Genomic DNA, 13,797 nt, shown 5'->3' on the forward strand with positions numbered 1-13,797 from the left:
TAAACTAACATCCGGATTCTGATAACATATAGTACACGATAATATAGCATCTTTCATAATTACGGCTTTGTGCCGAACATTTCATAATTACAACCTTGCACCAAACATTTCACAAATACAGCTTTGCACCGAAATCATACATAAATACGGCCTTGCGCTAAAATCATATATACATATGGCCTTGTGCCGATACGGTCTTGGGCCGAAATCATACATACATGCATAATTACGTCATTCTGAAAATAATCATTTAATTATATATTTGTCAGAATCATAATATACTGTATACTTTCATAACTTCTCAAATCATACTGCACTCATATCATCATCATATCATAATATTTTTCTACGTAAAATAATATAAATGCCATACATTTGCTGTATAAAATCATACATTGCATTTTAAAATCATACTTTCTCGCATCTCATATATATATATATATATATACATTTCAACATATCAGTAGTATTTTTCTCAAACATACATTTCTTTCGTAATTTATAGCTATAATACATGCTTTTCAGAAAATAACTTTTCTCATAAATATAATAATTTACATGAAAATGACTGTTTTAGTTTATTCCCTTATCTGACTACAGAGAAAGCCCCTAAAATATCCTGGTCTAACCCCCGTAGGATTTTCTGATCAATACCCTGAAACTGAAAACTTCTAGTACTAAACTTCAGTATTTCTACGTGTACATCATTTTTTATAACTACCATAAGATCAAATTTGGTTTGAAAGGTCTTACCTCAACTTAGGGATGATTTCCAACTTACTTTCACCAACGATCCGCTCTGGTAGATTTGGAGAAAACTTCCCCAGGAGCGTCATGGTGACTTGGGATTGTTGATCTGGCATAAATCTGACCCGAAATCGAGAAGAGAGAGAAAGAGGGCTGAAGGGGAGAGAGAGAAAAAAGAGGTTGCTTAATATTGAAGATAAAAATCCAGATTTTGATATTTATAAAACAGGGGATTCGTCGACGAGCCACGTCATTTCTCGACGAATCCTTTAATAATTTCGTCGATGAAATTCAGTTTTCGTCGACGAAATTCAATCGGCTCAAAATCTCGCTAAGTATTTCTTCGTCGACGAAATTCAGTCTTCGTCAATGAATTCTCTTATGATCTCGTCGACGAATCCTGCCCTCATCGACGAGTCCTCTTTATTATTTAAATGCCTTTTTATTTGGGTTGTCATAGGGGCAAAACTAGGGGGGCGGGGGATTTGATTTGGGGGGAGGGAGTCAAGAATTGACTTTTGAAAAGTCAGTTCTCTTTTTTTTTTTTTTTTTGGGAGTCAAGAATTGCAGCTGATGTTTTTTTTTTTTTTAAGCCGAAACCAACTTTTGGAAAGTCGGTTCTTAATTTTTATTTTTATTTTGGTAGTCAAGAATTGCGCTGACTTTTTTTTTTTAAAGCTCAAACCGACTTTTGGAAAGTGGATTGGGTACATTTGTGTAAATTTTCCCAATTTCCTTCATATTTGTGTTTTTTTTTTAATAATATTTTGGTAAAAAATTGCCCTAAAATGAACTCCATCGTCAGAGTTTTGGAGGCTTCGACTTGCAAATATAATAATTATAAAACTCAAGCATCTATATTATTTGCTTCTTAAAAAAATAAAACTAAATCACCAACTCAATCCAATCTACCAAGTAACAAATCGATTCAATATATATTTAATACGGTTAAAGTTAGGTTTGAGTTTTCTCTCAAACTAACCTAATTGGTTCGGTTGGAAATTTGCACTCAATCTGATCAAACTCTGAGACATGAATAATCCTAAGCTTCTAGTATACACAAGGTCGCTAATTTTTTTTTTTTTTTTATTACATAAGAACTACAGCCATTAATAAGTCATTCGGATCCCTGGTGCAGCACCAAACCTACGGATCAACGTCCTTTGCCCTCAAGTCTCGCTGATCAGGGTAAAGTTAGAAATGCGAACATGAATTCTATGCATTAGTTGAACGTTCGGTCAACTCGATTCCAGGGACAAATCTCCATTACCATCCACAATCTTTGCTGACTCATAGAATAAATTCTCATCATTCATAGATACCGCTGGTTCCATGAGTGTATCTACCTGAAATTGAACCCTCGATACTCTTTGTCTTTCCACCGCACCATGCCCGTGGGGGTAGGTCGCAGCTGCTATATAAAATCATGCTTTGAAGGTCTCTTTGCAACAGATAATTGGTGCTACTCATTTACGAAACTCGTAGCTATTGTTTTCCTGTTGTTTTACAAATATATTGCAAAACCAAAAAATAGATTACATTTTGTTTGTAATTAATTGAAAATCTAAAAATGAAAAATGAAATTGTTTTTGTAACCAAACAGACTCATTTATCTTTCCATTTTGATTAAGCCGATTTTATTGATATTCTGGTTCAATTTGATAAATTTACATTAAAACTCTGTTGATTCAGTAAATAAAATCCTTAGAATGATGCATGCAATTTCTGAGTGTATGCTCAAATTTTTTTTTTCTTTGGGATTAAAAGGATTACCGACTACAAAGGAAAATCCAATCAAAATGCAACCAAACACTTTTTAAAAAATTATTTGGTCGCAATCATAGTTGGCTGGCAGAAAATTAAGAGGGTTCATCCAATTATTCCACCCTTAATTACCTGCTCATTCCCTCTGCATTCACATATCACAAATAATTCAGTACCAACACTCCCCAAACTTTCTTTCAGAAGGCAAACTAGATCCTTAAGCACAGCAAATTAAGGTGGCAGCTGAAGCTTTCATTGCTGCTGCTGCTGCTGAGCCAATCCTGAACAAAGCTAGTGCAAAAAATTAAGAAGGTGGAAGAGAGTTTATTTGAATACTCATCCTCACTTCGCAATCGTTACAGAACAAATTAAAAAATCTATAAATAATAAAATGGTGTTTTCCAGCTTTTCGTATGCAAATTTAGATATTTAAAAAATAATTATAGCATCTTGTAATTACTTAAAAAATTAAAAATAAAAAATAAAACTATTTTCCACCAAGATTTCTAATTATTTTCTAGTTATTTAACACAACTATTGTAAAACCTAATAATAGGCTGCATTTTTTTTATAACCACTTATAAAATTAAAACTAAAAAAAAAAAAAAAATATTACTTTTCAAAACTACGCATCCAATTTTGATTTTGATTAAGTTGACTTTACCAAGATTCGAATTCGATCAAATAAATTTACATAAAAACTCTATTAATTCAGTTTATGCAATACCGTATTCGCATGATTTAGTAATTTGGGTAGAAGCCCCATCGTAGACAACACGCCTTCAAGGTCATTCCACAATTAATTATCTACATATTCCACATTCCACACCAAATTATCTGCATTCAAACATCACAAATAAATCAGTACCACGACACTTCCCAAGCTGTCTTTCAGAAGGCAAACCATATCTGTAAGAACAGCAAATTAAGATGGCAGCTGAAGCTTTCATTGCTGCAATTGCCGAGGCAATCCTGAACAAAATAAGCACACTGTCAGCTGAATACATCAGCCAAGCTTCGGGCCTGGGGGAAGAGCTGAATACGTTGCACAGACAGCTACTCATGATTCAGGCAAAGCTACATGATGCTGAGAAACGGCAGCAAGAACAAGAGTCCGTGAGATTTTGGCTACGACAGCTTAAATTCGTGGTTGAAAGTGTTGATGATGTGCTGGACGAGTTTGCATACGAGAAATTCCGGAAAGAAATAGTTACCCACAACCACATGAAGGAAATGGTGCGCAACTTATTTTCACAGTCCAACCCTGTTATTTTCCATTTCAAGATGATTTCTAAAGTTAAGCTCATCAATAGGAGGCTGGATCAAATCACTAAAGAGGCAAACAACTTGCACCTTGTAGATCAGCTACCCTTGAATAATATGACCGAGGCAGCAGCTGATGATCGAGCTTGCAGAGAGACCCATCCCTTTGTTGATGATTCAACGATTGTTGGAAGGGATCAGGATGTATCCAAGATAATGAACAAGTTACTTAGCCCCACCAAAGTCGGAGACAATCTACTCACTATCTCCATAGTGGGGATGGGGGGTGTTGGGAAGACGGCGCTGGCACAGAAAGTTTATAATAATGAGAATGTGGTGAGGCATTTTGGTGCTAAGCAAAGAATGTGGGTTACAGCTTCCCATGATATCGTTGTCAAAAGGATTTTAAATGAGATGGGGGAATATATCACGGGAGAGAAAATTCAGATGTCTAATATTCAAGCCATAGTAGAAAAGCTTAAAGAAGTGTTGAATGGCAAAAAATATTTGCTAGTGCTTGATGATGCATGGTGCACAGATCCTAAAAGTTGGGATCTCCTGAGAAATGCTTTGCTAGGAATTCGTGCTTCAAATGGAAGTAAGATTTTGGTAACCACCCGCAGCGATGAAGTTGTATCAGCCATGCAAGCAAATCCCACGCATCGTTTATCAGGGCTTACAGACGATGATAGCTGGATTGTGTTTAAACAGAGAGCATTTGCTAGCGGCGGAGCAAAAGAGACCCCTGACTTGGTAGACATTGGAAGAAGGCTCGTGAAGAGGTGCGGCGGTTTGCCGCTGGCGCTAAGGTTACTTGGAAGCTTGATGTACTCAAAGAAGATTGAAAGCGAGTGGTATTCAACGGAGAACAACAGCATATGGGAATCACCTAATCATGGACTGAGAATCATGCCTATCTTGGAGTTAAGCTTTAATCATATGTCGCCACCATCTCTAAAACAATGTTTTGCAAGTTGTGCTATGCTTTATAAAGATCATGTCATTCGGAAAGAAAAACTAATCTGGCTGTGGTTAGCTCAAGGATTCCTTCAGCCATTTGAAGGGAGCAAATTGGAGATGGAAGATATAGGTAATGAATACTTCAACATTCTATTGTCGAATTCCTTGTTTCATGACATTGAAAAGGATAAATTGGGTAATATAAAACGGTGCAAGATGCACGATCTATTGTACCATCTTTCTTATCATATTTTAAGATACGAAATTCGGGTTTTGAGGGATACGAAGCCGTTTGAGAATACCATACCAACTCCAGCTGATGTACTGCATCATCCTATGAAAGACATAGACGAGTTTGGGAAGAACATAAATTGCAGCTTAATATTCCCAAGAGCTATCGTTGGCGACATGTTAACTCACAGTAACAACTTAAGAGTTGTAGATTTCAGTGGGACTGGAATTAAACAAGTGCAAGGTTCAATTGGAAAGCTGAAACATTTGAGGTACTTTGACATCTCGGGCACTAGCATCAAAAGGTTGCCTGATTCATTTACCAAGTTGTACCATTTGCAGACATTGAATGTGGAGCACTGCAAGAGCATGGAGGAGCTACCAAAAGAACTAAGTAAATTGATCAATTTGAGACATTTGTGCCTTGATGAGACCAATGCTGAGAGACTAATGAAAGACGCACCAATTGAGATGGGGCGGTTGGTTGATTTGCAGACATTACGTGTATTTGTGGTGGGTCTGAACAGGGGTTTTCAAATCGAAGAGTTGGGATCTTTGAACAAGCTTCGAGGGGAACTGAGGATCTGCGATCTAGAGCATGTGAAGGATGAGGAAGAAGCCAAAAAAGCAAACTTGCAGAGAAAGAACCTTGACAGCTTGGAGCTTCAATGGAGGAGTAGAAACACCGACAGCAACAACAGCTGGATCATGAATCATGACAATGAGGTATTGGTAGGCCTGCAACCCAACTCAAACCTGAAAATCTTGAGTATTGAAGGTTTTGGGGGCGGCACAGCATTACCGCCATGGATGTCCGCGATGATGCTTCTTCAGGTGTTGGAGATAAAGAATTGTCCCAAAATGAAGTGCATCCTTCAGAGTTTTGAAAGCTTCGGTGGTGCAGCCTCCCTCCAGCAATTGAGCATCAGCGAATGTGCAGAATTGATGTCTTTGCCTAGTGGACTCGAATTCTGTAGATCTCTAGAGGAATTGAGGATACGGGTGTGCCCTAAACTGGAATATGTGCCGGCTGGTTTACTGCAGTTGCATTCCCTCTCAGTTTTAGAAATTGTTGGTTGCGGAAGATTGAGCAGTTTTCCGGAAGGGCTACTGTGCTGCCTCGTCGGTTTGAAGGAACTAAAGATTGGAGGATTTTGGGGAGAGCTGGATACTTTCCCTACTCTCCTCTGCAATAGTTGTGCCGGTGGTACTGGTAGTGCTGGTACTAGTAGCAGCACCGACATCGCCATTGAGCACAACCACAACCACCGTGCGTCCCACCTCGAAGAAGTATCGTTGTTGGGATGGCCTAAGGTCAAGTCTCTGCCATGCTTATCTCCTCTAAACATTTTGTGTTTATGGGTTCACGGATTTGGTGGACTGGAAGCTCTGCCGGAGTGGCTGCCGGAAAACCTCCGAGAACTATACCTTGTGGATTGCGACAACCTGAAGTACCTGCCTTCAGTGGAATCCATGCAACGCTTTACCCAATTGCAGCAGCTGTATGTTCATGGGTGTCGCCTTTTGGAAGAAAGATGTGGAGAGCAAACTGGCCCAGATTGGCACAAGATTGCCCATATCTCAAACAAGTACTTTTCAGGATGATCTGATCAGCCGTAGAATTCCAATTTTGGGTGTTGTGGGTCGTGTCCATTTCTGTGAGTGGCAAGAACAAACCCAGAATTCAAATTTTTGGGAAGGTCTGTTCTTTTTCTTTTCTCTGTTTTTTTTTTATCCCCATTCACCTCCTCATAACGTTCTAATCAGAAACCTCTATTGCTGATTGATTTTTACTTCAAAAAACAAGATGAATCAAATATTAGCTATTTGGAGAAATTAAATTTTTACTGAGTGATTTGTTATATTTTTTATTCTTTTATTTTCTTTGATTTCCTCAAAGCTTATAAGCTTTGACAAAAATTGCTCTAATTTATATTTTCATTTTCATTTTCATTTTCATTTTTCAATCCCCTTTCCAGATAGGGCATCTCTTGACTCCTCACTTGGTTCCCTGCGCAATTCAAAACAAACCAACCTGCAAATATAACAACAACAACAACAACAGAACGAAGCCTTAATCCCACTATGAGAAATCGGTTATATGAATCATTTTCCGTCAACTTATGCGATCATGAACAATTTCTTTTGATAAATTTAAGCATATTAAATCCTTACTATCTCCTCCCAAGTTATTTTAGGTCTACCTCTTCTACTGCCCTCACAGTAACTAAGTCATTTTTCCTCACAAGTGCACTATGTGGCCTATGTTGCAAGTGTCCATACCATCTGAGTCGTTCCTCCCTTATCTTATTTTCTATAAGAGTTACACTTAACTTACCACAAATATGTTCATTCCTTAATTTATCTTTCATTGTTATACTAATCATCCATCTAAACATTTTTATCTCGACAACTTTTACTTTTTCGATATTATATTTCTTTGTTACCCAACATTCTGATTCATATAGCATAATTGGTCTTATAGTTATTTTATAAAATTTCCCTTTCAACTTTAAGGATATTATACGATCACAGAGCACACTTGAAGCACTTTTCCATTTTACCCAACCTGCTTTAACTCTATGCATTACATCATCTTCAATTTCTCCTTCAACTTGCATAATAGATCCAAGGTATCGAAATCTTCAAGTGCTATTTATTTCTTCATCATCAAGTTTAACTTTGTCTCTAATATTCTGCCTATCATTACTAAAATTACATTTTTATATATTCTATCTTATTTTTACTTATCCTAAAGCCTCTACATTCCAAAATTTCTCTCAATAATTCTAACTCAGCCTTTACTCTGTCTCTAGTTTCGTCAATTAATATAATATCATTTGCAAACAACATACACCATGAAACCTCATTTTGAATACTCTTACTAAAACCAACCTACAAATATAATAATTATAAAACTCAAGCATTTAATACTTGTCTATATTATTTGCTTCTTAAAAATATAAAACTAAATCATCAACTTGATCCAATCTACCAAGTAACAAATCGATTCAATCTATATCTAACACAATTCAAGGTAGGTTTGAGTTTTCTCTCAAACCAACCGAATTGGTTCGGTTGGAAATTTGCACTCAATCTGACCCAATTCGAGTCATGAATAATCCTAAGCTCCTAGCATACACAAGACATCCAATGCATTCGCACTAATTTTCTGTGTGAAGGATGAAAAGGAGCTGTGTTTCACACAAATTTTCAAATAGAACTGAAAAATCATTGCATAATGGTATTAACTAACGTCGTGGCTGCTATTTAAAATCACGCTTTGAAGGTCTCTTTGCAACAGATTATTAGTGTTACTCATTTACGAAACTCGTAGTTATTATTTTCTAGTTGTTTTACAAATATATTGCAAAACCAAAAAATAAATTACATTTGTTTGTAATTCTTTGAAAATCTAAAAATGAAAAATGAAATTGTTTTTCATAACCAAACAGACTCATTTATCCTTCGATTCTTCATTAAGCTGATTTTATTGATATTCTGATTCAATTTGATAAATTTACATTAAAACTCTGTTGATTCAGTAAATGAAATACAATATTCACATGAATTAATCTTGATTTGGCTGAATGAACACCATAGAATAGACAATGCGCCTTCAACCTGTTCCAACTGTATAAGAATGAAGTTTCTTGCAGCTTATCATCCCACAAAATGGCAAAAAAATCAGGTAGGAAAATCCTTAGAATAATACATGCAATTTCTGAGTGTTAAATTATGCTCAATTTTTTTTTTTACTTTGGGATCAAGAGGATTACTAACTACAAAGGAAAATCCAATCAAAATGCAACGAAACACTTTTTTTAATTATTTGGTCACAATCATAGTTTGCTGGCGAGAAAATTAGGACGGCTCATCCAATTATTCCACCCTTAATTACCTATTTATTCCCTCTGCATTCACATATCACAAATAATTCAGTACCAACACTCCCCAAACTTTCTTTCAGAAGGCAAACTAGATCCTTAAGCACAGCAAATTAAGGTGGCAACTGAAGCTTTCATTGCTGCTGCTGCCGAGCCAATCCTAACCAAAGCAATTGCACTTTCAGCTGAATCAGTCAGCAAAGCTTGGGGGCTGATGGGAGAGCTGAAAAAGTTGCACAGACGGCTACTCATGATTCAAGCTAAGCTGCATGATGCTGAGGCACGATGGCAAGATCTAGTGTATGTGAGACTTTGGCTATACCAGCTTAAACTCATGGTTGAGAAAGCTGAGGATGTCCTGGATAAGTTTGCATACGAGAAATTCCTTGCATAAGATAGTTATCCGAAATAATACGAAGAAAAAGGTGCACAACTTCTTTTCATGGTCCAACCCTGTCATTTTCCATTTAAAGATGGTTTCTAAAGTTACAAGCAATCAATAGGAGCATGAATCGAATCACTAAAGATGCAAACAACTTGCAACTTGTAGATCAGCTACATTTGAATAATATGACTAAAGCAGCAGTTGGTGATCAGACTTGCAGGGAGACCCATCCCTTTGTTGATGACTCAACAATTGTGGGAAGGGATCGGAATGTATCCAAGATTTTTAAAAGTAAAAAAAAAAAGGGCAGCCAGGTGCACAAAGCTCCCGCGTATGCCGGGTCCAGGGAAGGAGCGGACCACAATGGGTCTATAGTACACAGCCTTACCCTGCATTTTTGCAAGAGGCTTTTTCCATGCCTCGAACCCGTGACCTCCAGGTCACACGGTGACAACCTACCGATCATCTCCATAGTGGGAATGGGGGGTGTTGGGAAGACATTCCTGGCACAGAAAGTTTATAATAATGATAATATGGTGAGGCATTTTTGGTGCTAAGTAAAGAATGTGGATTACAGTTTCAAATGCTATCAATGTCAAAAGGATTTTAAATGAGATGGGGGAATATCTCACGAGAGAAATTTCAGATTTCTGATATTCAAGCCGTAGTAGAAAAGCTTAAAGAAGTGTTATATGGCAGAAAATATTTGCTTGTGCTTGATGATGCATGGTGCAGAGATCCAAAAAGTTGGGATCTCCTGAGAAATGCTTTGTTAGGAATTGGTGCTTCGAATGGAAGTAAGATTTTGGTCCAGCAATGAGGTTGTATCAGCCATGCAAACAAATTCCACACATCGCTTGTCAGGGCTAACAGATGATGATAGATGGATTGTGTTTAAACCTTAAACAGAGAGCATTGCGAGTGGTTGAGCAGAAGAGACCCCTGACTTGGTGGGCATTGGAAAATGGCTACTGAAAAGGTGCAGTGGTTTGCCATTGGCGCTAAGGCTGCCTGGAAGGTTGATGTACTCTAAGAAGATTGAAAGCGAGTGGTATGCAATGGAAATCAAAAACATATGGGAATCACCTAATAGTGAACTGAGAATCATGCCTATCTTAGAGTTGAGTTTTAATCATTTGTCGCCACCGTCTCTAAAACAATGTTTTGCAAGTTGTTCTATGCATCATAAAGATAAAGCAAAACTAATCCAGCTGTGGGCAGCCCAAGGATTTCTTCAGCCATTTGAAGGGAGCAAATTGGAGATGGAAGACAAAGGTAAGGAATACTCCAATGTTCTATTAAGGAATTCCTTGTTTCACGACATTGAAAAGGATAAATTAGGTAACATCAAAAGGTGCAAGAAGCATGATCTCCTGCACTATCTTCCATATCATTTTTTAAGATCCGAAATCCAGCGTTTGAGGAATATGAAGGTGTTCGATGAAACCCTAACGGCTAGGGTACTGCTTCCTCCCATGAAAGAAATAGATGAGTTTCGAAAGTACATTAATTTTCTAGTGAGCTGTTCCAAGAGCTTTCATTGGTGACAAGTTAACTCACATAAACAGCTTGAGAGTTGTAGATTTCAGTGGGACTGGAATTGAACAGTTGCCAGATTCAATTGGGATGGCGAAATATGTGAAGTACCTTGAAATCTCAGGCACTAGTATCAAAAGGTTGCCCGATTCATTTGCCAAGCTGTACCATTTGCAGACACTGAATGTGGAGCACTGCAAGAGCATGGAGGAGCCACCAAAAGAACTAAGAAAATTGATCAATTTGAGACATTTGTGCCTTTATGAGACCAACGCCAGGAGATTAATAAAGGAGGCGCCAATTGAGATGGGCCAGTTGGTTGATTTACAGACATTATGGGTATTTGTGATGGGTCAGAAGAGAGATTTTTGAATTGAAAAGTTGGGATCTTAAAACAAGCTTCGAGGGGAACTGAGGATCTGCAATCTAGAGCATCTGAGGGAGATAAAGAAGAAGCCAAAAATGTGAACTTGCAGAGAAAGAACATCAACAGCTTGGAGCTCCGATGGAGCAGAAACACCGATGTCAACAACAGCAGGATCATGAATCATGACGATGAGGTACGGGAAGGCCAGAAACCCAACTCAAACCTGAAAATCTTGAGTATTGAAGGCTCTGAGGGTGGCATGGTGTTGCTACCATGGATTTCGGTGATGATGCTTTTTCAGGTGTGGGGATAAAGAATTGCCGAAAATGAAGTCCATCCTTCCGAGTTTAGAGGGCCTTGGTGGTGCAGCCTACCTCCGGCAATTGAGCATCAGTGAATGTGAAGAATTGACATCTTTGCCTAGTGGACTAGAATTTTGTAGGTCTCAAGGAATTGAGGACATGGGAGTGCCCTAAACTTGATTCTGTGCCAGCTGGTTTTCTTCAGTTGCATTTCCTGTCAACTCTAGATATTGTTGGTTGCCGAAGATTGAGCAGTTTCCCAGAAAGGCTAATATGCTGCCTCATGGGTTTGAAGGAGCTGAAGATTGGAGGGTTTTGGGAGGAGGTGGATACTTTCCCTTTTCTTCTCTGCAGTAGTTGTGCTGGTGATATTGCTAGTACTAGCAGCAGCAAGAGCATCGACACCAAGCACCACCACAATCACCACGCATCCCATCTTGAAGAAGTATCGTTGTTGGGATGGCCTAAGCTCAAGTGTCTACCACACCTCTCTATCCAGAACATTTTGTGTTTGTGGGTTCACGGATTTTGATGGACTGGAAGCTCGGCCAGAGTGGCTGCCAGAAAATCTCCAACAGCTAGACCTTGTGGATTGCAAGAATCTCAAGTACCTGCCTTCAGCAGAATCCATGCAATGCCTTTCCCAATTGCAGCAGCTGTATGTTAATGGGTGTCGCCTCTCAGAAGAACAATGTGGAGAGGAAACTGGCCCTGAGTGCCATACGATTGTCCATATCCCAAACAAGTACATTTCAGGATGATCTGATCAGCCGCAAGTCTTCTGGTACATGTGCTATTACTTTACCCACTCAATCCATAATAATCATTTAAGAGTCTTGAAATTATTTAACTTCTGGAAATTGGGATCTGGGTGTGTCCCAACCAGGTAGGGGGTCGTATCCATTCCTGTGAGTGGCCAGAACCCTCCCGGGATTCCAATTTTGGGATGACTGGTAGAGGCCTTTTTAATTTTATTCAACTACATGCCTAGTTTTTTTTCTCATCTCCATATTTTATTTTATTTTGGAAAAACAAAAAAAAAATTATGAACAACTTTTTATTCCTCGTGCATGCATGCAAGTAGACTTGCCTCACTTTACTCACTTAAATACCTTCTTGTCAAATTGGTACAATGATATTTTATATATATATATATATGTATACACACACACACACACATATATATATTGTTATTGGATGCCTAATACACAACAAAAGATAGTCAATCTCCCATTTCATATCCCTTTTCACCTCTAAGGTCTTAACCGGAAACCTCTAACATAAAAGTTTCAAACTCTTTAACTATTAGGTTGTTCGTCCAAATATAATAATTGTCTTAACATTTAAATAAAAATTAAGTCTTCAATTTGCATTATCTAACTATATGGCACACTAGTTTTCCTTGCAAGAGGAATCATGAGCTAATTATAGTAGCATTTTCATTTTTTCAACCTGTTAAAGCTTGATATATATTGTTGGCCCATAACCTAACAGCAAAGCTTTTAGGTAAAATCATAATCTATATGGTATCAGAGCTGGTTACCAAGAGGTCCTAGATTCTAGTTTTGTTGCCCTAATTTATTTTGTTGTGTTTAAAAAAAAAAAAAAAGTTATTGTATTTCCTATAATGTGTTACTTATTGTGTGTATCTCTCTCTGCATGCTATAGAGCTGCACGTACGGGGAAGTGCTAAAGCTCGATACACATTGTTAGCCCACAACCTAACAGTTTAAGCTTTCAGGTAGAGTGGTAATCAAACATAACCTAACACTTTCAGTGATGTCCCTGTATATTCCCTCAAATCATGTCTTCTTAACTGATGTATAGCTCATGTGTTGCAGAATACCAACATCAAAGCTATCTCAAGCAATAACCTGTAGCATAACAATTCAGAGCATGTATGAACAAGAAGATTGGATGCTTTTTGTGGAAATAAAAGTTCAGGATGCCAAATGATCCAGTATCTAATAAAGATTGAAATGTATTTGTATTTTAAGTATATTACATGTTTCATTACAGAATTTTGATTGCTTATGACTGCCAGTTGCATAATTTTGATTGCTTATGATTGTTTTCCTTAATTGAAGCAAAGCAAGCGTACTCCAAGCATACTATAACATTCAGTGCCTTAATTTGTTCTTGTGACCTATCAGAAGATGCAATACAATAAATTATAATAACAGTGTATACTTTTAAGTAGTGTTATGGATTTCATATCTTAGATTTGGATTCTGTGGATTTGGAAGAAATTTAATACAATTTTACCCAATATTTTTTCTTTGTCCGAATTCCATACTCCTAATTGTAGGGTTAGAGTTTTGGAATTTTGAAGCAACAATGCACTGATAGGATGAC

General features: G+C 37.6%; 2 protein-coding genes across 2 annotated transcripts; both read left to right on the forward strand.

The window, feature by feature from the left end:
* The first annotated feature begins 3,339 nt into the window (after positions 1 to 3,339).
* Positions 3,340 to 6,801, forward strand: LOC131150490 (putative disease resistance protein RGA3). Its single transcript, XM_058101220.1, has one exon. It carries the CDS (start codon positions 3,442 to 3,444, stop codon positions 6,568 to 6,570), a length of 3,129 nt encoding a protein of 1,042 aa, XP_057957203.1. The 5' UTR covers positions 3,340 to 3,441; the 3' UTR covers positions 6,571 to 6,801.
* Positions 6,802 to 9,066: 2,265 nt separating this feature from the next.
* LOC131151535 (putative disease resistance protein RGA4) lies at positions 9,067 to 12,203 on the forward strand. Its single transcript, XM_058102776.1, has 7 exons — positions 9,067 to 9,218; positions 9,973 to 10,034; positions 10,171 to 10,738; positions 10,806 to 11,125; positions 11,173 to 11,441; positions 11,573 to 11,892; positions 11,942 to 12,203. The coding sequence occupies exons 1-7, from the start codon at positions 9,067 to 9,069 to the stop codon at positions 12,201 to 12,203; spliced, it is 1,953 nt and encodes a 650-aa protein (XP_057958759.1).
* The last annotated feature ends 1,594 nt before the right edge of the window (positions 12,204 to 13,797 follow it).

Source organism: Malania oleifera, chromosome 3 (assembly GCF_029873635.1).
Source record: "Malania oleifera isolate guangnan ecotype guangnan chromosome 3, ASM2987363v1, whole genome shotgun sequence".
NCBI lineage: Eukaryota > Viridiplantae > Streptophyta > Magnoliopsida > Santalales > Ximeniaceae > Malania > Malania oleifera.

What these genes read in the sequence shown, in the direction of transcription:
- LOC131151535 (XM_058102776.1), top strand. Translation starts at nt 9,067, where the DNA reads ATGGGAGAGCTGAAAAAGTTGCACAGACGGCTACTCATGATTCAAGCT. An exon ending in GCTGAGGATGTCCTGGATAA is followed by an intron (nt 9,219 to 9,972) that starts GTTTGCATACGA and finishes TGCATGGTGCAG; the next exon opens with AGATCCAAAAAGTTGGGATC. An exon ending in AATTGGTGCTTCGAATGGAA is followed by an intron (nt 10,035 to 10,170) that starts GTAAGATTTTGG and finishes GTGGTTGAGCAG; the next exon opens with AAGAGACCCCTGACTTGGTG.
- LOC131150490 (XM_058101220.1), top strand. Translation starts at nt 3,442, where the DNA reads ATGGCAGCTGAAGCTTTCATTGCTGCAATTGCCGAGGCAATCCTGAAC.